The sequence below is a fragment of the Salmo salar genome, chromosome ssa11, assembly GCF_905237065.1.
Source record: "Salmo salar chromosome ssa11, Ssal_v3.1, whole genome shotgun sequence".
Taxonomy (NCBI): domain Eukaryota; kingdom Metazoa; phylum Chordata; class Actinopteri; order Salmoniformes; family Salmonidae; genus Salmo; species Salmo salar.
In genome coordinates this window covers 31,896,842-31,923,551 of record NC_059452.1, presented here as the reverse complement: position 1 = coordinate 31,923,551, position 26,710 = coordinate 31,896,842, and the positions used below count along the sequence as shown (strand labels likewise).

The 26,710-nt window shown below is 44.9% G+C and overlaps 2 protein-coding genes across 4 annotated transcripts; both read right to left on the bottom strand.

Moving 5' to 3' along the window:
- Positions 1-3,735: 3,735 nt before the first annotated feature.
- On the bottom strand, positions 3,736-9,110 carry nr13 (Anti-apoptotic protein NR13). 2 transcript variants are annotated; one of them, XM_045688801.1, is made up of 3 exons: positions 8,926-9,110; positions 7,227-7,697; positions 3,736-5,199 (listed from the first exon to the last, which is right to left on the bottom strand). In XM_045688801.1, exons 1-3 carry the CDS (start codon positions 8,968-8,970, stop codon positions 5,077-5,079), a joined length of 639 nt encoding a protein of 212 aa, XP_045544757.1. In that variant the 5' UTR covers positions 8,971-9,110; the 3' UTR covers positions 3,736-5,076.
- On the bottom strand, positions 9,006-26,325 carry LOC106562494 (guanine nucleotide-binding protein subunit beta-5b). Of its 2 annotated transcripts, XM_045689364.1 has the most exons (13): positions 26,214-26,325; positions 19,347-19,496; positions 18,221-18,332; positions 17,730-17,866; positions 17,156-17,197; positions 16,961-17,037; positions 16,600-16,732; positions 14,348-14,491; positions 14,178-14,269; positions 13,004-13,052; positions 12,357-12,453; positions 11,466-11,632; positions 9,006-9,640 (listed from the first exon to the last, which is right to left on the bottom strand). In XM_045689364.1, the coding sequence occupies exons 2-13, from the start codon at positions 19,470-19,472 to the stop codon at positions 9,629-9,631; spliced, it is 1,188 nt and encodes a 395-aa protein (XP_045545320.1). In that variant the 5' UTR covers positions 19,473-19,496; positions 26,214-26,325; the 3' UTR covers positions 9,006-9,628. The 2 variants fall into 2 exon arrangements, with proteins under 2 accessions (XP_045545320.1, XP_013982879.1); XM_014127404.2 differs by lacking the exons at positions 19,347-19,496; positions 26,214-26,325 and adding an exon at positions 18,538-18,677.
- Between the last annotated feature and the right edge of the window lie 385 nt (positions 26,326-26,710).

Sequence of the window (26,710 nt, the reverse complement as noted above, 5' to 3'; positions counted from 1 at the left end):
TTCACTGTCCCCTGTCCAGTCTATAAACATCATTCACTGTCCCCTGTCCAGTCTCGACCTAACATCATTCACTGTCCCCTGTCCAGTCTAGAGCTAACATCATTCACTGTCCCCTGTCCAGTCTAGAGCTAACATCATTCACTGTCCCCTGTCCAGTCTATAGACATCATTCACTGTCCCCTGTCCAGTCTATAGACATCATTCACTGTCCCCTGTCCAGTCTATATACATCATTCACTGTCCCCTGTCCAGTCTAGAGCTAACATCATTCACTGTCCCCTGTCCAGTCTATAGACATCATTCACTGTCCCCTGTCCAGTCTAGAGCTAACATCATTCACTGTCCCCTGTCCAGTCTATAAACATAATTCACTGTCCCCTGTCCAGTCTATAAACATCATTCACTGTCCCCTGTCCAGTCTATAAACATCATTCACTGTCCCCTGTCCAGTCTATAGACATCATTCACTGTCCCCTGTCCAGTCTATAAACATCATTCACTGTCCCCTGTCCAGTCTAGAGCTAACATCATTCACTGTCCCCTGTCCAGTCTAGAGCTAACATCATTCACTGTCCCCTGTCCAGTCTAGAGCTAACATCATTCACTGTCCCCTGTCCAGTCTATAGACATCATTCACTGTCCCCTGTCCAGTCTATAGACATCATTCACTGTCCCCTGTCCAGTCTATAGACATCATTCACTGTCCCCTGTCCAGTCTATAGACATCATTCATTGTCCCCTGTCCAGTCTAGAGCTAACATCATTCACTGTCCCCTGTCCAGTCTATATATATCATTCACTGTCCCCTGTCCAGTCTATAAACATCATTCACTGTCCCCTGTCCAGTCTATAAACATCATTCACTGTCCCCTGTCCAGTCTATATATATCATTCACTGTCCCCTGTCCAGTCTATAAACATCATTCACTGTCCCCTGTCCAGTCTGACATCATTCACTGTCCCCTGTCCAGTCTAGAGCTAACATCATTCACTGTCCCCTGTCCAGTCTATATATATCATTCACTGTCCCCTGTCCAGTCTATAGATATCATTCACTGCCCCCTGTCCAGTTTAGAGACACCAACACAACATGACTAGCATCAGTCCCCAGCCCAGACTTCAGCCGGTCAGTGATCATTCTGCTGCTACTGGGTGTCTAAGGTCAGTGATCATTCTACTGGGTGTCTAAGGTCAGTGATCATTCTACTGGGTGTCTAAGGTCAGTGATAATTCTACTGCTACTGGTTGTCTAAGGTCAGTGATCATTCTACTGGGTGTCTAAGGTCAGTGATCATTCTACTGCTACTGGTTGTCTAAGGTCAGTGATCATTCTACTGGGTGTTTAAGGTCAGTGATCATTCTACTGGGTGTCTAAGGTCAGTGATCATTCTACTGGGTGTCTAAGGTCAGTGATCATTCTACTGCTACTGGTTGTCTAAGGTCAGTGATCATTCTACTGGGTGTTTAAGGTCAGTGATCATTCTACTGGGTGTTTAAGGTCAGTGATCATTCTACTGCTACTGGGTGTCTAAGGTCAGTGATCATTCTACTGCTACTGGGTGTCTAAGGTCAGTGATCATTCTACTGCTACTGGGTGTCTAAGGTCAGTGATCATTCTACTGCTACTGGGTGTCTAAGGTCAGTGATCATTCTGCTGCTACTGGGTGTCTAAGGTCAGTGATCATTCTGCTGCTACTGGGTGTCTAAGGTCAGTGATCATTCTACTGCTACTGGGTGTCTAAGGTCAGTGATCATTCTACTGCTACTGGGTGTCTAAGGTCAGTGATCATTCTACTGCTACTGGGTGTCTAAGGTCAGTGATCATTCTGCTGCTACTGGGTGTCTAAGGTCAGTGATCATTCTGCTGGGTGTCTAAGGTCAGTGATCATTCTACTGGGTGTCTAAGGTCAGTGATCATTCTACTGGGTGTCTAAGGTCATTGAGGTCAGAGTTTAACATGTTTCTCAGACCCCCAGACTTCTGTCTGACTCCCTGCCTCTCAATCCTGGTCTCTCACCAATTCCCCCTCCCCCCTTCTGTCTCTACCTTTGCTTGTTTTTGAGACCCAGTCCAGAGAGTCCCATCTGGAAGCCAGTAAGGATGTCCCCCTTCATCAGTAATCTCTATAATCCATCATCTAAACAGACAGTGTCAATAGGACTAGTGATAATAACTGGGCATTAATATGTCAGCCAGTTCCCCATGATGAACCACAGCAGTGACGGGCTGCTGTTAGTCTACTGGGAGAAAACATGTCAACAGGATATAACAGTCACACATTGACAACATCAGCTCAGCTCTCAGCATGTTATGTGTTCTATGGTAGGAAATCAGCTCAGCTCTCAGCCATGTGTGAGTATGTTATATGTGTTCTATGGTAGGAAATCAGCTCAGCTCTCAGCCATGTGTGAGTATGTTTTATGTGTTCTGTGGTAGGAAATCAGGTCAGCTCTCAGCCATGTGTGAGTATGTTATGTGTTCTGTGGTAGGAAATCAGGTCAGCTCTCAGCCATGTGTGAGTGTGTTCTGTGGTAGGAAATCAGGTCAGCTCTCAGCCATGTGTGAGTATGTTATATGTGTTCTATGGTAGGAAATCAGCTCAGCTCTCAGCCATGTGTGAGTATGTTATATGTGTTCTGTGGTAGGAAATCAGCTCAGCTCTCAGCCATGTGTGAGTATGTTGTATGTGTTCTATGGTAGGAAATCAGCTCAGTCTCAGTGTTGCATGTTCTGAAAGTCTGAGAGGCCGAGGGCAATACAGACCCTTTGATGGTTCAGATATACAATGGCTGGTCTCACGCTTACCTCCATCACTCACTCCGGATCCCCTCCTCCATCCCAGAGATTATTGGTGACATTAAACAGTCACTGTTAGCCAGAAATCTACTCTGGGGCAGAGAGACATTGTATGGGAAACAGGGAAAGGGGGTCAAACTCATTTGTAAGGTTTGCTTGGGGTGAGTGCCAGCTAGTAAGGCTTGTGTGTACAGTGTGGGTCAGCAGACAGGGCTGATTGGAGAAGAAGTAGCAGATAATACTGCTCTTCCCATGGCTCAGGGGTGTGTGAGAAGAAACGTGATGTGTGTATATCAGATGGAAAGCCAAAACCGTTAAGCCGGCATAACAAACTAGTAGCCATCAAGATGAGATCAGATAGTGACAGACTTGAATAACAGTCTCAATCTGATCTCATCTTGATAGCTAGTAGTTTGTGCCATTTCAGTCTGACTATCTGATCTCATCTTGATAGCTAGTAGTTTGTGCCATTTCAGAGTCTGACTATCTGATCCCATCTTGATGGGGCAGGCCTCATGATACACTTCTCAGAATCAGAATAAAAGTGCTGACTTGTGTAACAAGATGCAGCTTCTCAGAAGGCTTGCTGTGGCTGTGTGTAGAGAATAGCAGTAGCCACAGCTTTGTATGTGACGGGGACCAAAGTGCCCTTAGTTGTGTCTAAAATAGCAGTAGCTGCAGTTGTGTAACAGGATACAAGTCAGCACTTTTAATCGGAGACAAGATGTGGAGCCTGAGGTCTGCAAGACTACGATGGGGGAGATGAGTGGAGGCTGATTAACACACACTAAACACTTAAGTGACAGTAACAAGAACTCAGAAAGGAGTTCTGAAGCCATAGTGGTGTGTCAAAGTGAAACCAAAGGGACTGCTGGACTATCAGTGTCTTCACCATCCTGCAGTCTCACACTCATGTTTAACAAAAGACAGTACTGTAACTCCATGAATGAAACTTTTTATTTAGAAAAAGACAAATAAATAAAGTAATGCACTATAGGGAACAGGGTGCATTTGGGATGCAGACCATGTCTAGTCAATTGGTCTAAGGCAGACATGTGTCATATCATCTCACTGTAGCACCACTGTCTGTAAAGCCCTGAAAAACATACCATCTCAGACACAGAGATAGAAACCTACACAGACCAAGGATATTTAACTGCAGGCCTGGAGGACCTGAACACTTCTGGTTTTCATTCTCTCAGAGACGGAACGCATGTACAATGGCCAATCAATCAATTAGCAGGTAGAAAAGAATCAGGCAGTAATGTGGACCTCCGGGCCTGGAGTAGAAGAACCCTGTTTTTATAAAACAGAAATGATGTCTAACATGACGAGACAAAAAAAGGTAAAAACTACAAATAAACTATGAAATCTGTCAAGTGGCAATGCAAAGACTTAACATTTTTATTTCATATAATATATTAATGTATGTTTATTACACTAAAAAATATTCTTGCCACACACAAGTAGAAAGGCAAGAGGGACATGAATAAAAACAAGTCAGGACACTAAGCAGTGGACAAAATGATGGGGTTTGTCCCAAATGCCACCCCATTTCTATATAGGTCAGGGATATTGAAATCTGGACCTACAAGCCAGTTCCACGGTTGATTTTCATTCCTCCCCTCTTACCAGGGACGGCTTTAGACCTGAGACACCAGTTGGGTGCAATTAATGATCAGGTAGAAGAGGAAAGCGGGACTTCTTCAGAACGGCAGGCTTGGGATTGAAGAGCCCTGATATAGGGATGAAGTCACCATTTGAGAAGCAGCCAGACACCTAAACGGTCATCTTTGTAGCTGCACGGTCAAACAGAATGCAACCAACCATAGTCCAGTTGTGTTCAACACTGTGCGCTCGCTTTGACAAAATACAATAACAGCGGAAAGATATGCAAACTAATAATATTGACATATTTCAGAAGGCCTTTAGTTTGTGGTACATCTCCAGGTATGACTGAATAACAGAGCTGGTAATAGTTGAAGGTATTACTGCGGGCTGAAAGATGTGGAAACATTCAGTTGATGAATGAAACTAAACCATGTAATGGAATCCTGCTTCAGTGACACATGGGCGTAATTCACCAGGGGGTGAAGGGGGACATGTCCCATCCACTATTCAAAAAAGATATTTTGGCCCCAAGTTAGTCTCTCCCCCCAACCCCTCATTTTCAAGAGTGTTTTGCCCCTGTTGTGACACCATTTAACGCATTAAAAAGACCTACCACACTGCCATCACTTTGAAATGAGACTGATGATGCAGCAGGGCTTGTGCTGTGTGTTAGCGGACCAGGAGGAAGGTTAACCCTGCGATGCCCACGCCAGCAGCAGCAAACAGGGCAGTCTTCATGGACGAGTCCTGGTTCACCTCTCTTGCTGTGTGGAAGAACTTACAGAAGCCCTCCTAGAAGAGAGAGGATTAGGATTAGATCCATATATTTTATTGAACACTTATTCAGGTCACAATGGTGTAGCAAAGGACCAGGCTAGAGATCAAAATAAGGAAGTCAAGAAACTTAGTTCAATACTGCTCAAAAAGCCCCATTTCCTCTGGTGTTTTCAGACCGAGAGACAGCTGCCTGCGGACAGTCCCTGCGGACAGTCCCTGCTATAACAGACCTGTGTCGTGATTAGTAAGGCCCATTTCAAAATGTGATTGTGTTCATCAGTCTATTTGTTGTTCTGATCCAGACCCCCAGGTGGTTATGTTCATCAGTCTATTTGTTGTTCTGATCCAGACCCCCAGGTGGTTGTGTTCATCAGTCTATTTGTTGTTCTGATCCAGACCCCCAGGTGGTTGTGTTCATCAGTCTATTTGTTGTTCTGATCCAGACTAGTCACTGAGTATTAACGATTGTTGTGTGCTTGGAGGTCACTAGACTGTTACGTTAGAGACAGTACATATGGCTGTTGGGACCAGCTGGCTGGGGGGGGGGGTCATTCACAAAAGCAGTCAACAAATTGAGCTGCAGCTGTGTTGTTGCTACCCCAGCTCTTCAGTCCTATGTTGTTTTGGAGTACCCCAGTAACCCCACTACCCCTGATCCACTTTATATGACTATACTGGATGTGTCTGCCTTGTACAAACCCTCTTTAAAGTGACAGGTAGATCTTTGACCTCTCAGACAACCAGGGTTTATAGTCCACACCACAGTAAATTCACTGTATTGACTGAAGAGTTATACATTTATAAATCTACTGTGACACATAACAGCCTACTGACATGTAACACATTACAAGTCAAACACCCATTTCTAATAAGCACTAAAAAGGCTAATTTAGGGCCAGTTTCCCAGACACATTAATCATTTTCAAATGGGAATTCTCCATTGAGCTTGCCCTTTAATCCAGAACTACATTGAAACTTTTACCGTGAAACTTTTACAGTAATTTAAGTCATTTAGTAGACGCTCTTATCCAGATCGATTTACAGGAGCAGTATGGCTAAGTGCCTTGCTCAAGGGGACGTCGACAGATTTTAAACCTAGTCGACTCTGGGATTCAAACCAGCGACCTTCCCGTTACTGGCAAAAACGTTCTTAACCACTAGGCTACCTTCCACCCCTAGACTTAATCGGTGTCCGGAAACTGTCCCCCAATATTGTCACATTTCTTGTAGCATAAAAATCCTGCATGTTAAGCAGTCATTCCTGGGTTAGACCTGAACACTGTGTTGGTAGCACACACACATTCCTGGGTTAGACCTGAACACTGTGTTGGTAGCACACACACATTCCTGGGTTAGACCTGAACACTGTGTTGGTAGCACACACACATTCCTGGGTTAGACCTGAACACTGTGTTGGTAGCACACACACATTCCTGGGTTAGACCTGAACACTGTGTTGGTAGCACACACACATTCCTGGGTTAGACCTGAACACTGTGTTGGTAGCACACACACATTCCTGGGTTAGACCTGAACACTGTGTTGGTAGCACACACACATTCCTGGGTTAGACCTGAACACTGTGTTGGTAGCACACACACACATTCCTGGGTTAGACCTGAACACTGTGTTGGTAGCACACACACATTCCTGGGTTAGACCTGAACACTGTGTTGGTAGCACACACACATTCCTGGGTTAGACCTGAACACTGTGTTGGTAGCACACACACATTCCTGGGTTAGACCTGAACACTGTGTTGGTAGCACACACACATTCCAGACATTCTTGGCTCATGCCACTAACTGACAAACACAGCAAGCAGCAGCCACATAGCAAGAAGCCACAAGGTGTCTGAATCACAGACATTATGACAATAGAAGGTGTCATTGTCCAACTGTTTCTCTTAGCTTGACAGAGGACTAGTGCTGCTGAGATGAGCCCAGATTCCCATCTCTAATTCCCACCAGCTTAGTCAATTATCCTGTGGGTGCGTGCACGTGTCCATAAGCACATGTGTGATGCTTACTGCTCAAACCTACCCAGCCTTTGTTCTCCAGCATCCAGTCACTCTTCTCCTCTCCTAGGTAGTCTGCTATGGTCTCCGCCAGTGCCCTGCAGCTCTCCTTCCCCCCCAGGCCCATGCCATTACCCAGCCCCTGGTCCATGTCCTCTCCCTGTAGTTCTCTGACCAGCACACCAGTGAAGGTGAACAGAGAGACCACCCTCCCCCAGTTCATCTGTCCGTCTCCCACCAGCTCCTCCATCACCCTCCTCAGACAGGCGCAGGGGTCCGGCCCGCATTGGCACAGAAAGCTGTGTGCCAGGGCGTGGAAGCGGGCCCGGTGCTTGGCCTCCATGTCCCGGGCCTGGCGCCGCATGGCTGCAGCCGAGTCGCTGGGAGGAGGACCGGGCGGGGCTTTCCAGGACCCACTGGCAGGGATAATACTGCAGACAGACAGGTAGTCCTCTGCTATAGCCAGGGTTTCTTTCCACAGCCCGCATGACATGGTCTACAGGAAGACATACAGTTAATGGATCATCTATAGCCTATATATCAGAAAGGGCCTCTGCTACACTGTTTTTTTCCACAGCCAGCACAACATGATAAATACAGGAAACACTATCAATACATTATCACATGCAGTTAATTTCTCACAGCCCACACTACAGGGGCTAGACTCGAGGAAACATTATCAATTTCTTGTTATGCCTAAAAAGGTAATACATTATACAGCAGGCTTCTTTCCACAACCCACCCAACATGGTCTATTGGAAAACAACCTCAATCTAATCCCAAAGCGGTGACGTCCTCTGTGCAATACCAAGAAGAGGCTTGTATTCAAAACTGAAAGTAAAGCTACGTTTCCCAATGACCTGCATAGAACACATAGCAATATGATGTAAGCAGCACGGTGACTTGAGGTTAACACCGATGTCTAGTCTTGGACCTGCTTGAACTAATCTGCACATATCCAACTGTTTACCGTTCTATGTAACTAGCTAGTCAAGTCTAATTTAAGAGCCCTTGAAATCTGGATTGATTCGGGACGTGTCATGAAAGAAACAAGGTTTTAGCTAGAGCTAATACGTTAGCTAGCTACAGTACCGTATAAAGCAAACTGAATTGACATTTGTACTTGCTAGCTAGCTTGACTGTCAAATCGAAGGCAAGTCACACAATGATATATCGCAATCTAGCTAGCTAAATTAGCTATCCAGCTAACGTTAAGTGGTTGGATTGTTTTACATTTTCTTACATTCCAACATTGGAAAATAGATCACCAGTCATGGTTTGGATATGAGTAAGCAGGGCTTCTCGCGAACGTTAGACATTTCTGGCTAGCAGCTGATAGCTAACTAGCTTAGTACTGATTGACACAAAGGACCAGAGAAACCAAGGCAGCGAACAACATCGGTGACTCAAACCGCATCGATCCAGTCACTCAGTCTGTAAAACCGAAGCTTGACAAGCTTATTCATGAATAGTTCGAGTTGAGGAAAAATAAATCGCATATTCTAGGTAGGAAAACGTTAACAAAAAGCTCACCCTCCCAGCGATCAGACTGCTTTCTCCACGTACAGACGGAAGGACGATCGCTGTCATCAACCGTATTTCCGCATCACTAGGCTCTCGCCAGACTTTATACTCTCACTAAGCAACGTCACAAAAATGGCATTTCCCTGAATTGTATTGTCGTTCCGCTAGAAGAGAATCAGATGTAATGGAAATAACGTTACCTGTCTCCATATCATAATCCTCTTCGTCATTTCCACCATAACCATAAGATAAAACAAACTTTTAAGACACCATTAATCAATAATTTAAATAAAATGTATTTATTTCACAAGACTATGATTACAAATGAACAATACTTAAAACACTCCCTCTTTCTCCCTCTCTGGCTAGCCACAGTCTATGGTCTGGTTTTATATAACAGAAGTATTGCACTTTAGATCTGAGCAAGAGTTACACTCTGGGCGGACTAACTGACTGGTAAAACTGACTGGTAAACTACAGACTGTGAAGCAGGTTTAAAGGGGACTAAGAGCATAAAAGCGGCAGTGAGTTAGCTTCTATACAGGAAGGTCAGTACTGCATGGCATTGGCTAGAACCTGCTGTAGAGGAAAACTGTGCTCAACTGACTTTAGTAATACAATAGTAATAATACTTGTAATACTGCTAATAATAAAGCTTTAGGAACTCATTGACCTGATGAGCATTTGGTATAGTCCAACTTCAGTCAAATAAATAGTCAAACCTAGATAGTTTATTATTGTGTGTGTAACTGAATATAGTTTCTATAGGCAGACTCTTTCTGCGGCAGGGTGTGCTCCATGGGCACTCTGGGTCGACTGGTCACATGACTCTAGGCCTGACCCTTAACCTCTGACCCCTGACTTCCAGGGGTTCGTTCTCGCTCTGATGACATCACAGCAGCTCTAGGCCCAGATCTGTCCGAGAAAGAGCACAGAACATCAGTAAATCACATTGTATTCAATAGGACATTTAAACAACAACACTTGTCAAAAAGTATATTACAGTAACCCGGTCCAAACCCCAAAGAGCATGCAGCAGCATAGTGACAATGAAAAACTCCCTGGAAGGAAGAAACCTTGATAGGAATAAGATTTTGGGGGAGATGGAGAATCCTCCTTTGTCAGACCGGTGTAGATTATGAGGCAGAGCAACTCGGAGAAGAAGTGGTCCTGTGTGGCTCAGTTGGTAGAGCGTGGCACTTGCAATGCCAGGGTTGTGGGTTTAATTCCCACGGGGAATCAGTATTGGGGGGGAAGTATGAAAATGTATGCATCCACTAAGTCGCTCTGGATAAACGTGTCTGCTAAAATGATGTACGGTAAGTGAGCTCACCAGAGGGAAGACTATGGCTGTGTTACTATACTCCCACAGACATTAATGAAGAACAACTACTACAGTATCTCTCAGTGGTGGTTTCCATGTCCTATATTGTGGCTGTGCCTGTAGTGGAAAACAGAAGTATGTACTGTGGGGATAGTCTGACACATGACTGCAGAACCAGGGTTTTCCACAAATAGGTACTCTCAGCCTCTCCCCCTCTCTCTAGCCCATGTTGTATCACATCCGGCCGTGATTGGGAGTCCCATAGGGCGGCGCACAATTAGCCCAGCGTTGGCTGGGGTAGGCCGTCATTGAAATAAGAATTTGTTCTTAACTGACTTGCCTAGTTAAATAAAACATTTTTAAAAATAAGGTCCGAGAAAGGATAAGGTCCATCCTTGTTTCATCTCCCTTCCGCCCCCCCTACCCCTCGTCTCACCCGTAGAGTGTTGTCCCTCCTTGTTTCATCTCCCTTCCGTTTCCCCCACCCCTCGTCTCACCCGTGAGTGTTGTCCCTCCTTGTTTCATCTCCCTTCCGCCCCCCTACCCCTCGTCTCACCCGTAGAGTGTTGTCCCTCCTTGTTTCATCTCCCTTCCGCCCCCCCTACCCCTCGTCTCACCCGTAGAGTGTTGTCCCTCCTTGTTTCATCTCCCTTCCGCCCCCCCTACCCCTCGTCTCACCCGTAGAGTGTTGTCCCTCCTTGTTTCATCTCCCTTCCGCCCCCCTACCCCTCGTCTCACCCGTAGAGTGTTGTCCCTCCTTGTTTCATCTCCCTTCCGCCCCCCTACCCCTCGTCTCACCCGTAGAGTGTTGTCCCTCCTTGTTTCATCTCCCTTCCGCCCCCCTACCCCTCGTCTCACCCGTAGAGTGTTGTCCCTCCTTGTTTCATCTCCCTTCCGCCCCCCTACCCCTCGTCTCACCCGTAGAGTGTTGTCCCTCCTTGTTTCATCTCCCTTCCGCCCCCCCCTACCCCTCGTGTCTCACCCGTAGAGTGTTGTCCCTCCTTGTTTCATCTCCCTTCCGCCCCCCCTACCCCTCGTGTCTCACCCATAGAGTGTTGTCCCTCCTTGTTTCATCTCCCTTCCGCCCCCCTACCCCTCGTGTCACCCGTAGAGTGTTGTCCCTACTTGTTTCATCTCCCTTCCGCCCCCCCTACCCCTCGTGTCTCACCCGTAGAGTGTTGTCCCTCCTTGTTTCATCTCCCTTCCGCCCCCCCTACCCCTCGTGTCACCCGTAGAGTGTTGTCCCTCCTTGTTTCATCTCCCTTCCGCCCCCCCTACCCCTCGTGTCTCACCCATAGAGTGTTGTCCCTACTTGTTTCATCTCCCTTCCGCCCCCCCTACCCCTCGTGTCTCACCCGTAGAGTGTTGTCCCTCCTTGTTTCATCTCCCTTCCGCCCCCCCTACCCCTCGTCTCACCCGTAGAGTGTTGTCCCAGGACCCGGAGCAGAAAGCGGTTCCATCAGGAGAGACTCTGAGGGAGCTGACTCTGTTTTCATGACCAAACAGGATGGCTACTCTGGTCCCCTTCAGGACGTCCCACACATTGATGGTGTAGTCATTATAGCCAGCAAACAACAGACGACCTGGAGGAGGGGTGGAGAGAGAGAGAGAGAGAAGAAAGATGGATACAGAGATAGAGGGGTAGAAAGGGTCAGATTCTAGAATATTCTCCAATATGCTGGAGGATATCACAGAACAGATGTATTACAGTTTAAAGTGCATTTGACAGAGGCTAATAGAGTGGATAGAATGAATAATAAATCAGCTCTAAGTTCCATGGAATACAGTGGTGGTAAAATGTAGTAAAACTCCAGATGGCAGAGTGGTAATTCCCTCTCCCACATCACAGATTAAATCCCCCTCTTGGCTGAAGTGTGACCTCTATCACAAGTTTGATAATAAACTGTCATCTTTATACAGCCATATAAAAACTAAAATGAAAGACTTTGTACATCTACAAATAATATAACACACAGAGGAATAACATTTTGGGGGATAGAATCCAGTCTCGGCCTACACACAAAATCAGATAAGATCAAATAAAATCCCTTGACCGCTATAAAGGCCAAGGCAGTGCATCTATTGCATCATCACACCCGGTAAGAAAGAAAGTGAAAGAGGCAAAGTGAAGATGGGAAAGATTGCCTGCCACAACTTCCAATAACACCCCAACAACACCAGTAAATGTCCAACAGCATAATTGTAAATCTGTTCATGATCAGAGGACCAATGGATGTTTAGTTGACTCTAGTCTCTGTTGAGAGGTATTATTTGTCAAACAGTTGCTGACTATTGTCCACATCTTACCACTAAGAGAGAAGTCGACACTGGCGGCACCAAATATTATGCTGTCTTTGGAGTAGATGGACACCTCCCGATCAGCCCTGAGATCAAACAGACGGCACTGGAACACACACACGATCAATGGGACATTTTTATTTAACCCATCACATGCTAGTTGTTGTTTCTGTCTGTGCTGTGAACTCAAAAGCCCAGCATATTTCCTAATGAGAGACAATAAAGTTGCATTGTAATTTTCCCATGAGGTACAATAAAGTTATATTGTAATGTATTGTATTTTTGCTACTTGGCCCGAATAACACTTCTTAAAACAATACAAACCTGTGTAGTAATGTAAAACAGTGGGATGCTTTGACAGATGTACTGTATGATGTGAAAGAGTGGTCTTTGACCAGTGACATCACAGTAAGATAACAGAATCTCTGGGAGAGAATCGATTAACTCAACGGTGTTATTGAGACAGAGTGTCTGACTGTCACACACAACACACAGAATCACATCAAAGGTCCATCATCTGTCAAGTGTCACCCTATTCCCTTTATAGTGCACTACCTTTGATTAGAGCTTTTTGGTGGCAACTCTAGGTGGCTTTGTTGAAGAGTAGTGCACTAAGTAGGGAGTATAAGTATGCTATAAGTGTGTTATAAACTCACGGTAGAGTCATCAGAAGCAGAGGCAAAAGCATCGCCACTGGGGTAGTACCTGGAGAGAGAGAGCGAGAGAGAGGGAGAGAGAGAGAGAGAAAGAGAGAGTGTCAGAGGAGTGAAGAGGTTGATGTATGAGGAGGCAGGTAGCCTAGGTGTTAGAGCGTTGGGCCAGTAACCGGCAGGTAGCCTAGTGGTTAGAGCGTTGGGCCAGTAACCGGCAGGTAGCCTAGGTGTTAGAGCGTTGGGCCAGTAACCGGCAGGTAGCCTAGGTGTTAGAGCGTTGGGCCAGTAACCGGCAGGTAGCCTAGGTGTTAGAGCGTTGGGCCAGTAACCGGCAGGTAGCCTAGTGGTTAGAGCGTTGGGCCAGTAACCGGCAGGTAGCCTAGGTGTTAGAGCGTTGGGCCAGTAACCGGCAGGTAGCCTAGGTGTTAGAGCGTTGGGCCAGTAACCGGCAGGTAGCCTAGTGGTTAGAGCGTTGGGCCAGTAACCAGCAGGTAGCCTAGTGGTTAGAGCGTTGGGCCAGTAACCAGCAGGTAGCCTAGTGGTTAGAGCGTTGGGCCAGTAACCAGCAGGTAGCCTAGTGGTTAGAGCGTTGGGCCAGTAACCGGCAGGTAGCCTAGGTGTTAGAGCGTTGGGCCAGTAACCGGCAGGTAGCCTAGGTGTTAGAGCGTTGGGCCAGTAACCGGCAGGTAGCCTAGGTGTTAGAGCGTTGGGCCAGTAACCGGCAGGTAGCCTAGTGGTTAGAGCGTTGGGCCAGTAACCGGCAGGTAGCCTAGGTGTTAGAGCGTTGGGCCAGTAACCAGCAGGTAGCCTAGTGGTTAGAGCGTTGGGCCAGTAACCGGCAGGTAGCCTAGTGGTTAGAGCGTTGGGCCAGTAACCGAAAGGTTGCTAGATTGAATCCCTGAGCTGACAAGGTAAAAATCTGTCATTCTGCCCCTGAACAAGGCAGTTAACCAACCCACTGTTCCTAGGCCGTCATTGTCAATAAGAATTTGTTCATAACTGACATGCCTACTTAAATAAAGGTTAAATAAAAAACAATAATAAAAAGGGTTAGGTTTAGGGTCGATGGATGCTGTTAGCTGTACTGTAGAGATTATGTGGATACTATAAGGATAAGTGATCTGTAGACAGTGAAGCTGTATAAAGGAATAGGGTTGATGTGGATGATGCTACTTACTTGACGCAGTTGATGTCAGAGTCATGGGTATCAAACGACTGGACGTTCTGCCCTGAGCGCAAGTCCCAAACGTTAGCCTTCTTATCAGAACCCTGGAACGAACAAACAGACATGTTAGGGGAGGGAGAGGGAGATAGATAGGAGACACACACACACACACACACACTGACCCCGGAGACAAAGGTGTTTCCAGTCTCAGAGGGGGCGAGGTCCAGAGTGAGGACATCAGCAGAGTGACCGTGGAAGCTCTGCAGCAGCTGACCACTCTCCACGTCCCACAGCGCACTGGTACCGTCACCACTGGACGTTAAGATCTACACACACACAGAAACGCCAACACAGTTTATCAGAATACAGAAACGCCAACACAGTTTATCAGAATACTGAAACACACACAATGATGTATTCTTAAACATGGGGCAATGTGTGATCCTACTACCCTTTTGTGGTAGTTTGGGGTAATATAACTAATCTACGACCATTACACAGAGCTGGTTAACTGCTGGGGTGTACCCAGCTAGCGCACAACGTTCTGAGAACCATATGTTTCTTAGAACTTGGTGAGTGAGTGGTTGTGCCATGGTTATTTTCCATACAACCTTGCCACAACTTTCTGGGAAAGGTGCAGAATAGTTGCTTGGCTTTGAACATTCTCAACACATTTAAGGAACTTGACAAAAAAACATAATTGTATTGGAATTTCATTACTTTAACAGAACGTTTCATAAAAGTTCAAACATGGTTACATTGCATTTCAATTTTGGTAATGTTCTTGACATTGGGAATGTTCTCAAATATTTAAGAACGTTAAGAAACAACGTTCTTCTGCGTGAATGTCAGTACTTCAGCATAACGTTTCCTACAGGTTTCCTCATGGTTCTATTTAAAGTAAAGTTCTCAAATTGAGCCGAGAACATTAAGAAAAATTACCATAAAAACTACAAGAAAACTTTAGTAACGTTCAGAGAACATTCTAAGAAAGTTATTTAAAAACATATACATTCTGTTCTTAGCATCAACAAAACTCTATCCTCTCTTGTTAAGTGTGTTCAGGTGTGTTGGCCGCGCCAATTAATTGGCCACACCTTATCTTAATGAGTGCTTATTTCCTTTGAAATGGTGTCTGTTTGAATAGACAAAATGAACAGCTTTGTATATGTAAAAAAACATGGCATGCTAGCTGCATCCTGGTGGGGCAGTGGACTAATTCCATGGATAGAGAACATTAGGTTCTTGAACATAGGTTCAAATTTCATTGATGCAGTGTCACAAAAAATACATGTGTTTGCATGATTAATGACTAAGTAAATGAATTTTTATGTGTCCAATTATGCTTGGACTTCAAAAAAGTTAACCCAAAATAAGCTAGCAGTGTTATTAAATGTCTTATTGAAACATTCAGTGAACGTTTTAAGGAAGTTATTCTAAAACCTCCAAATAACCTATAATGTCTATTCTCACAGTGTTAAGAAAACGTTCAAGGAATCAGAGTAAAACGTTCTCACAACCTCCCTACAACCTAAAAATAAACATTCCCAGAACAGGCAAAATGTTATTTTCTGTTCTCAGAACATCTGTTTTACCGGCTTCGTTCTCGCAACCAACGTGAAACCAAAAACATACATTCCTACAACTTTCAAGGAACCAAATGTGCTAACTGTGTATTCACTAGGGACCAAATGGTTGATATGAAACATCCTCGTCAGACAATAAAGATATGAAAGTGAGACTGAACTGAGATTGACTGGGACAATGTAGTCTCGACTCGCCACAGCCCTGTGCTTTATTCCACACACACACACACACACACACACACACACACACACACACACACACACACACACACACACACACACACACACACACACACACACACACACACACACACACACACACACACACACACACACACACACACACACACACACACACACACACACACCAACAGACCCCAGTGCATTAGGGAGACATAGGTTGTGGGTGTGTGCTCCTAGGTATGAGTTTTCAGCTCTGACAGATAAAGCCCTCTTAATGTCTATTAATACACTCACAATGAGGGCCATCTCTCTCTATGGGCCACTTCTCTGTTTCCTCTCCTCTTCTGTCTCTCCTCTCTCACGCTTCCGCTCATCACCCTCTCCTCATCCCGCTATAATTCTCAACAGTTCCTCTCCTGTCTAGCAGAGATGAATTATTAACAGCCTTAAACATCTAATATTCCTCCCTCTATCCATTCTCTCCTCCTTGTTCTGAAAATCTCAAATCAATTTCCTTCCCTCTCCTCGTTGTGTTGTGTGTGTATGTCTGAGTGTGTCTATGCCTGTGTGTGTCTATGCCTGTGTGTGTGTGTGTGTGTGTGTGTGTGTGTGTGTGTGTGTGTGTGTGTGTGTGTGTGTGTGTGTGTGTGTGTCTAGTCCCTAACTTGCATGTCAGAGTTGGTGAAGGTGCAGCCGGACAGGTAGTTGGTGTGCATGGCAACCGACTTCTTCTTGGCCGCCAAGTTCTCGTCCTTGTCCAATGAGAGAGGGTACACCGAGCACTTATTATCCAATCCCCTGTCAGACAGACAGACAGACAGACAGACAGACAGACAGACAGACAGACAGACAGACAGACAGACAGACAGACAGACAGACAGACAGACAGACAGACAGACAGACGAGAGAGAGATAATTTGTAGGGTGTTACTTTAACATCAAGCCCTCAAGCCAGTACTTTAGCATCAAGCCAATACCTTTCTTGGGGCTAAGGGATTAAAGGTCAGAGGTTAGGGTCAGACTCACCCACAGGCGATGGCACAGCCAGAGGGGGCGTAGGCACACGCCATCACCCACGTAGTCGGCATGGTCACTGCATGTTCCTAGAACACAGTGTGCATATACATTAACGTAAATAAGCCTGGTTCAGACCGCTCCACCATGGGACTGGATTAGGCTGCTATTAGTGCACTCACACACACTCAGGCTGCTTTTACTAACCTTATTGGTGGTGAAAGCATCCCATACGATGACCTTCCCATCCTGGTAGACAGAAGACAAGGAAAATAAGCATACAGTTCACATGGACATACAGGGAGAGATGACCATTAAATGGCTGGTGAGGCAAACATGTTCAGTGTGTCTGAGAATGGAGGAGGCAAGGAGGGAGGAATGAAGAAGGGAGGTGGGAGGGAGGAATGAAGATGGGAGGAGACAGTAATGGAGGAACGAAGAGGGGAGGAGGGAGTAATGGAGGAACGAAGAGGGGAGGAGGGAGTAATGGAGGAACAAAGAGGGGAGGAGGAAGGGAGGGAGGGAGGAATGAAGAAGGGAGGAGATAGGGGAGAGAAGGGAAGAAGGGAGGAATGAAGAGGAGGAGTAATTGATGAACGTGGAGTCAGGGAGTTCAGCACCATGGACAGGGTTGTGACCAAAACACACTAATTCCAGTAGAATAGAAGGAGGATAGGGGGGTGGTGGAGAGGGAGGAGAGACAGGGGAGGGAGAATAGAGGGAGAGGGAGGAAAAGGGAGCAGTTCATGGCTAAAATGTGGGATGGTGTGTGTGTACATACCTGTGAGGAGCTGACAATGCGTCGTTTGTCTTTGCACCAGTCCATACAGAGCACCTTGTTGCCATGGCCCTTCAGTGTCCTCCGAGTCTTCATGTTTAACTCACCAAGAGCTTCCGCCTTCTCAGCAACCTTCTCCACTACACACACACACACAGACACACACACTGTTAAACACTCTTGTAATCACAATGAATTGTCGTATACATTAATAGATAGGATCTTTATTTGATCACCCTGTTGCAGGAAAACTTTCCTGCAATGCACTGAATTAACTATATTCTGGTAGCATATCTAATGCAGTTTCATGGCCACGGGCAAATCTCTGCACGCCTGGAAATTACATATCAGTTGATTTTTGGCATGAATATCAAATTCCATTCGTATATAATAACGGATATAATAACAGTTTCTGCATAACTTTCATGTTTGGGGTAGACAGTAAACATTTTGTGCATCACGAGGCCCCTCTCCCTCCCTCCCATTAAACTCACACTCCACATCGTGCAGCTTCTTCCGCTCCTCCTCGAGCTTCTTCCTCAGCGTCTCGCTCTCCGCCTTCAGCGACTTCAGAGTCTCGCCGCTCGCAAGGCCCTGGCACGCCATCTTTAGAGGAGAGGAGGAACGAAAGAAGTGAACGGGGGAAAGGAAAGAAAAGGGAACGGCAAGAGCAGATGTTTTTAGTCGCGCGCTGGCTGCGCCAGTCAAGGCGGCTCTGCCTTCCTACAGCTGGTGTGTATTCATTACGCCGATTCTGTTGCAAACCGTTTCTTAAACGGAAGCAAACGGAACGAAACGGGGAGAGACCTACCTGAATTTGTCCAATATGAACTCTCGTTTTTGTTTGGACTAATGAATATGCCCCTGATGCTGCTGCTGCGCTGATGTGGTCTTTCTCCCCTCTCTCTCCCTGTCTCGTCTCACTCGCTCTCTGGCAAGTCTCTACCTCTTTCTCCCCTCTCTCTCCCTGTCTTGTCTCACTCGCTCTCTGGCAAGTCTCTACCTCTTTCTCCCCTCTCTCTCCCTGTCTCTTGTCTCACTCGCTCTCTGGCAAGTCTCTACCTCTTTTTCTCTCTCCCTCTTTCTATATGTCTGTTTTTCTCACCCCAGAGAAGCCACTATGACTGTGTTTGGTAGTCATTGCACTAAATATAGCCCAACTTTCCTCTAATTATATTACTTTAAATACTTGACAGAAAAACATTACATTTTCCTTATTTTATACCACATTGCAGTTTCCTTGTTTAAATGTATGTTATTTTCCTTTGAAAGGTGTATTTGCACCTATTGTTGTTTAGAGAAGTGAAAGACAACGTTGCTATAAGTGTGGATGAGCTGCCAGAGAGAAGGGAGTACAGATAAGATGAGGTGGTGAATTCATCCAGGAATGGTGTGAGTGTGTGTGCTGAAAGAGGCTATCTGCTACTGTATATCAGACAGATAGGGAGGCTGCATTCTCAGATGGGGTCCTCTCCAACCCCCTAAAAATACATCAAGAATCTCAAATCTACCCCTAACCCCTGGGAATTTGTGAAGATCTTAAAAGATTGTATTGGTCCAGGATGGAGCAGTTAGATTGGTTAGAGTCAGAGGTTAGAGGTCAGAGGTTAAGGGACGTACAATCTCCATGCATAGTGAGCAGTAGTTGATGGGTTCAGTCTTGATGTATAGATTCATCAAGGGGCGGTTCTCCGAGCAGCTGTCACACGGCCCGAAGGTGATGGCCAAAAACGTCTGGTCACACATGGCTGCAGCTGGTTAACCACAGACCTGTATAGAGGAGAAAACAAACACAGTGTTAACATTCAGGTATGAGAAATAACACACATACACACTGTTATCGATTCAACTGAAGGGAGCATTGCTATTTTGTGTGTGTGTGTGTGTGTGTGTGTGTTAGAGAGAGTGAGAGAGAGAGATGGAGAGAGCGACCTAGAGAGATAGGGATAGAATGTGTGTGAGTCAGTTAGTGAGAGTGAGAGAGAGATGCAGAGAGCGAGCTAGAGAGATAGGGAGAGAATGTGTGTGAGTGTGTGTGTTAGTGAGAGTGAGAGATGCAGAGAGCGAGCTAGAGAGATAGGGAGAGAATGTGTGTGTGTGTGTGTGTTAGTGAGAGAATGTGTGTGTGTGTGTGTGTGTGTGTGTGTGTTAGAGAGAGTGAGAGAGAGAGATGGAGAGAGCGACCTAGAGAGATAGGGATAGAATGTGTGTGAGTCAGTTAGTGAGAGTGAGAGAGAGATGCAGAGAGCGAGCTAGAGAGATAGGGAGAGAATGTGTGTGAGTGTGTGTGTTAGTGAGAGATGCAGAGAGATAGGGAGAGAATGTGTGTGTGTGTGTTAGTGAGAGTGAGAGAATGTGTGTGTGTGTGTGTGTGTGTGTGTGTGTGTGTGTGTGTGTGTGTGTGAGAGACATGCAGAGAGCGAGCTAGAGAGATCGGGAGAGAATGTGTGTGTGTGTGTGTGTGTGTTAGTGAGAGTGAGAGAATGTGTGTGTGTGTTAGTGAGAGTGAGAGATGCAGAGAGCGAGCTAGAGAGATAGGGAGAGAATGTGTGTGTGTGTGTGTGTGTGTGTGTGTTAGTGAGAGATGCAGAGAGCGAGCTAGAGAGATAGGGAGAGAATGTGTGTGAGTCAGAGAGAGATAGTGAGTAAGAGACAGAGCGAGAGGACAGAGGGAATGAGAGAGAGAGGGAGTGAGTGTGTGTGTGTAGGTGTGTGTGTGTGCTGACAGCTGTATTGACGATAAGCAGTGGGGAATCTCCCTGCTGCCTGATCCTGCTCAGAGAAGGGGAGAGCAGTAGGCCTATTTTGGGAGATGCATGCACACACACTTGGATGCACATTATTACACCGTGGGTATAATGGTGGGGATCGGTAACTGCCACTGATAGTGATAGTCTGGGGAATGAATCATAGAGCTGGATATGGGGAATGAATCGCAGAGCTGGATAGGGACCTGCAATATACACAGTGTAGAAATAGAACAGATATATAATGACCTGCAATATCTATCTGTTCTATTTCTGCAGTGTCTATATTGCAGGTCGTTATCTATCTGTTCTATTTCTATAGTGTCTAATGAACTGCAACATAGACACTGCAGAAATAGAACAGATAAATAATGACCTGCAATATACACAGTGTAGAAATAGAACAAATACAGTTGAAGTCGGAATTTTACATAAACTTAGGTTGGAGTCATTAAAAATCGTTTTTCAACCACTCCACAAATTTCTTGTTAACAAACTATAGCTTTGGCAAGTCTGTTAGGACATCTACTTTGTGCATAACACAAGTCATTTTTCCAACAATTGTTTACAGACAGATTATTTCACTTATAATTCACTGTATCACAATTTCAGTGGGTCAGAAGTTAACATACACTAACTTGACTGCACCTTTAAACAGCTTGGAAAATTCCAGAAAATTATGTCATGGCGTTAGAAGCTTCTGATAGGCTAATTGATATCATTTGAGTCAATTGGAGGTGTACCTGTGGATGTATTTCAAGGCCTGCCTTCAAACTCAGTGCCTCTTTGCTTGACATCATGGGAAAATCAAAAATAATCAGCCAAGACCTCAAAAAGAAATTGTAGACCTCCACAAGTCTGGTTCATTCTTGGGAGCAATTTCCAAATGCCAGAAGGTACCACGTTCATCTGTACAAACAATAGTACGCAAGTATAAACACCATGGGACCACGCAGCCATCATACCACTCAGGAAGGAGACGCGTTCTGTCTCCTAGAGAAGAGCGTACTTTGGTGCGAAAAGTGCAAATCAATCCCAGAACAACAGCAAAGGACCTTGTGAAGATGCTGGAAGAAACAGGTACAAAATTATCTACTGTAACGGTTGTCTTCTGTAGAAATGGACCAAGGCGCAGCAGGTACGTGAATACTCATCTTTAATTAAAATAAAGGAGTAAAGCATCCACTTAACAATTCAAACAAAGTAACAACAGCTACAGTTCTGCAGGCTAGAAACGCAGTGCAAAAAACAACCACCCACAACCCCAAAGAAAAACACACACACCTATATAGGACTTCCAATCAAAGGCAACTATACACACCTGCCTTCAATTGGAAGTCCCAATCATCCACCCAACATTTAACCAACACAAACATGCCACGTCCTGACCCCAAAACTAAAACACTAGCTCCATCTGCTGGTCAGGACGTGACATCTACAGTGGGGGAAAAAAGTATTTGATCCCCTACTGATTTTGTACGTTTGCCCACTTACAAAGAAATGATCAGTCTATCATTTTAATGGTAGGTTTATTTGAACAGCGAGAGACAGAATAACAAAAAAATCCAGAAAAACGCATGTCAAAAATGTTATAAAATGATTTGCATTTTAATGTGGGAAATAAGTGGGCAAACATACAAAATCAGCAGGGGATCAAATACTTTTTTCCCCCACTGTATATCCACAGTAAAACGAGGCCTATATCAACATAACCTGAAAAGCCGCTCAGCAAGGAAGAAGCCACTGCTCCAAAACCGCCATAAAAAAGCCAGACTACGGTTTGCAACTGCACATGGGGACAAAGATCATACTTTTAGGAGAAATGTCCTCTGGTCTGATGAAACAAAAATAGAACTGTTTGGCCATAATGACCATCGTTATGTTTGGAGGAAAAAGGGGGATGCTTGCAAGCCGAAGAACACCATCCCAACTGTGAAGCACGGGGGTGGCAGCATCATGTTGTGGGGGTGCTTTGCTGCAGGAGGGACTGGTGCACTTCACAAAATAGATGGCATCATGAGGGAGGAATTTTATGTGGATATATTGAAGCAACATCTCAAGACATCAGTCAGGAAGTTAAAGCTTGGTTGCAAATGGGTCTTCCAAATGGACAATGACCCCAAGCATACTTCCAAAGTTGTGGCAAAATGGCTTAAGGACAACAAAGTCAAGGTATTGGAGTGGCCATCACAAAGCCCTGACTTCGATCCTATAGAACATTTGTGGGCAGAACTGAAAAAGCGTATTTGGCTAAGGTGTATGTGAACTTCCGACTTCAACTGTATAAAATGACTTGCAATATCTATCTGTTCTATTTCTGAATTGTCTATATTGCAAGTCATTATTTATCTGTTCTATTTCTACATATATATTGCAGTTCATTAGACACTATAGAAATAGAACAGATAAATAATGACCTGCAACATAGACACTGCAGAAATAGAACAGATACATAACCACAATCTGATACAGACAAATACTGTATAAATACATAGTTGGCTGTAACATATACATAAGGGTGGAGAACACTGCATTACACACAGTAGAAATAGAACACTGCATTACACACAGTAGAAATTGAACACTGCATTACACACTAGAAATAGAACACATACAATACCCCATAATGACAACGTGAAAACAGTTTTTTAGAAATTGTTGCAAATAAAAAAAAAAAAAAAACAGAAATACATTATTTATTCAGACTCTTTGCTACGAGACTCAAAATTGAGCTCAGGTGCATTCTGTTTCCATTGATCATCCTTGAGATGTTTCTACAACTAGATTGGAGTCTACCTGTGGTAAATTCAATTGATTGATTGGACATGACTTCGAAAGGCACACACCTGTCTTTATAAGGTCCCACAGTTGACAGTGTATGTCAGAGCAAAAACCAAGCCATGAGGTTGAAAGAATTGTCCGTAGAGCTCCGAGAAAGTATTGTGTCGAGGCACAGATCTGGGGAGGGGTACAAAACATTGAAGTTCCCCAAGAACACAGTGGCCTCCATCATTCTTAGATGAAAAAAGTTTGGAACCACCAAGAATCTTCCTACAGCTGGACGCCCAGCCAAACTGAGTAATCGGGGGAGAAAGGCCTTGGTCAGTCAGGTGACCAAGAACCCAATGGTCACACAGACTGAACTCCAGAGTTCCTCTGTGGAGATGGGAGAACCTTCCAGAAGGACAACCAGCTCTGTAGCACTCCACCAATCAGGCCTTTATGGTAGAGTGGCCAGACGGAAGCCACTCCTCAGTAGAGGCACATGACAGCCCACTTGGAGTTTGCCAAAAGCCACCTAAAGGACAAGATTCTCTGGTCTGATGAAACCAAGATTGAACTCTTTGGCCTGAATGCCAATGTCACGTCTGGAGAAACCTGGACCATCCCTACGGTGAAGCATGGTGGTGGCAGAATCATGCTGTGGGGATGTTTTTTCAGTGAGGTCAGAGACCTGGTCGTGTGGTGCAAAGACAACAACCTCTCCCTCAACGTGATCAAGACAAAGGAAATGATTGTGGACTACAGAAAAAGGAGGACCCGAGCACGCCCCCATTCTCATCGACGGGGCTGTAGTGGAACAGATTGAGCTTCAAGTTCCTTGGTGTCCACATCACCAACAAACTAGAATGGTCCAAACACACTAAGACAGTCGTGAAGAGTGCACAACAAAGCCTATTCCCCCCCAGGAGACTGAAAAGATTTGGCATGGGTCCACAGATCCTCAAAATGTTCTACAGCTGCACCATCGAGAGCATCCTGACTGGTTGCATCACTGCCTGGTCTGGCAACTGCTCGGCCTCCAAACGCAAGGCACTACAGAGGGTAGTGCGGAAGGCCCAGTACATCACTGGGGCCAAGCTTCCTGCCATCCAGGCCCTCTATACAGGGGGTTTCAGAGGAAGGCCCTAAAAATTGTCAAAGACTCCAGCCAGCCTAGTCATAGACTGTTCTCTCTGCTTCTGCATGGCAAGAGGTACCGGAGAGCCAGGTCGAGGTCCAAAAGGCTTCTTAACAGCTTCTACTCCCAAGCCGTAAGACTCCTGAACAGCTAATCAAAGGGTTACCCAGACCCCTCTTTTACGCTACTGCTACTCTCTGTTTATAATCTATGTATAGTCACTTTAACTCTACCTACATGTTCATATTACCTCAATTACCTCGACTAACCGGTGCCCCCGCACATTGACTTATTTTACTGCTGCTGTTTAATTACTTGTTACTTTTATTTTCTATTTTTTTCCTTAACACTTTTCCCCCCCCTTAACTTCTTAAAGCATTGTTGGTTAAGGGCTTGTAAGTAAGCATTTCACTGTAAGGTCTACACCTGTTGTATTCAGCGCATGCAACAAATTCAATTGGATTTGAGTAGTAAAAATAAAGAAAAACCCTGGAATGAGTAGGTGTGTCCAAACTTTTGACTGGTACTGTATGTAAATGTAATATTTCATATTTTTTTTTATAAATGAGCAAAAATGTCTAAAAACCTGTTTTTGCTACGTCATTATGGAGCATTGTGTGTAGATTGATGAGGGAAAAAAACAATTTCATCCATTTTAGAATCAGGCTGTAACCTAACAAAATGTGGAAACCGTCAAGGGGTCTGAATACTTTCCAAAGGCACTGTATATAGTATATAGTGGGCTGTAAGACATACACAGTGCTAGAGATAAACACACAATTGTAGAAATAGAACTATATTATTAGGAAGTTAGTAGCTGCCATTGTGCCGTTGAGCAGGGCGCTTGCTGCTATATGGGAAGGGCCCGTAAGTAAGCATTTCACTGTTAGTCTACACCTGTTGTTTACATCTGACAACAACAATTTGATTATATTAGAATATAACCCCTACATAACTCCAGGTTGACCTTGTGCTCCTCCCACAATTGCCATTTTTGTTCCTGTCTTGTCTGCCTATTGTCTGAACCATGAGTCTGAGGGGTGTACTACAAAGCAGGTTCAATAAGTTAGCCAGCTAACTTTGATAAATAACTATTGGTTTTCTGGTTAATAAAACAATTAACTTATGATCGGCCTTTGTGTTTTTGGTTGTTGAGTAAATTAGAATAGTAGACCATGCCTATTTACAAAACATGAATATTTCTAAATATTTAGGTAAGTTAGCTGGCTAACTCGTTGATCCTAGGTTGATATGTAGTATATTTGTTATATGCTAGCCATGTGACTATTTTGATCAGTTGCCTTAGGAATGCAGGATGTGCTGCTCCCAACCCCCAGGACAGCAACACATAACATACAGACACTTCCGAGGAGCACAAGGTCAACCACAATGCAGCACCCCTGAAGCTATGTGGGGGTTATGCTGGAGCGAGTGCCTTGCTCGAGGGCACAACGGTAGTGGATGGTACCCACAAACTTCCTATACTACTGTACACCGTTCCATACTGTACTAGCCACATGCTTAAAATAGAGACTGAGAAATAGGCTTTACTGTTACAGTGCTGATAGTGATCCACCTAACCCTAAGCCCTATCCAGTCTACGTATGGCTTTTCAGTGATTTATCAAATTCTCAAAGTAATATCCTAAATACATTACTGAAGGCCATGTATATTGAATTATAACTAAGTCAACACCTTGTCATCATTTAAAATCAGTTCATCTCATATTGTACATGCTTACAGACCTGATATGCTTTAAATAGAAAAAAAATTGCTGACCAACTGTTTCCAACACAACTGCATGACATCATCATAACAAACGTATAATATAGTTCTTACCTAACGAGGAAGTTGGTTTGTCTGTCAGACGGTATGCTATCCTGAGGAGAGTGTTTTCCAACGTTAGTTAGTTAGAGGATTGGAGGCCAGGGACAGAGATGGAACACTAAGCTACTTACCAAGGGCTTTGACCATGCCACAGTATTACCCTCAGGTACAGACCAGGGTCACGTCCCAAATGGCACCATATCCCCTTTAAAGTGCACTTCTTATGTCCAGAACCCAATGGCCTGGTCAAAAGTAGTGCACTAGAAAGAGAATATAGTTCCATTTGGGACGAAGCCAAAAGTATTAGGACTGGATAGAAGCTGTCCCTAATCACTGGTCCAAGGTCAGATTGTTTCACATTCACTAATGGTAAATGTTATTATTGGTGGTAAGGTTATCTGATCCTAGATCTGTTGTTAATAAGGGCTGTATTACTTGTTCAGGCTATAGGTCAGCTAGCCACTGGACGGTCTGAGAGCAGATATAGTTCACGTATTTAATATGAACTT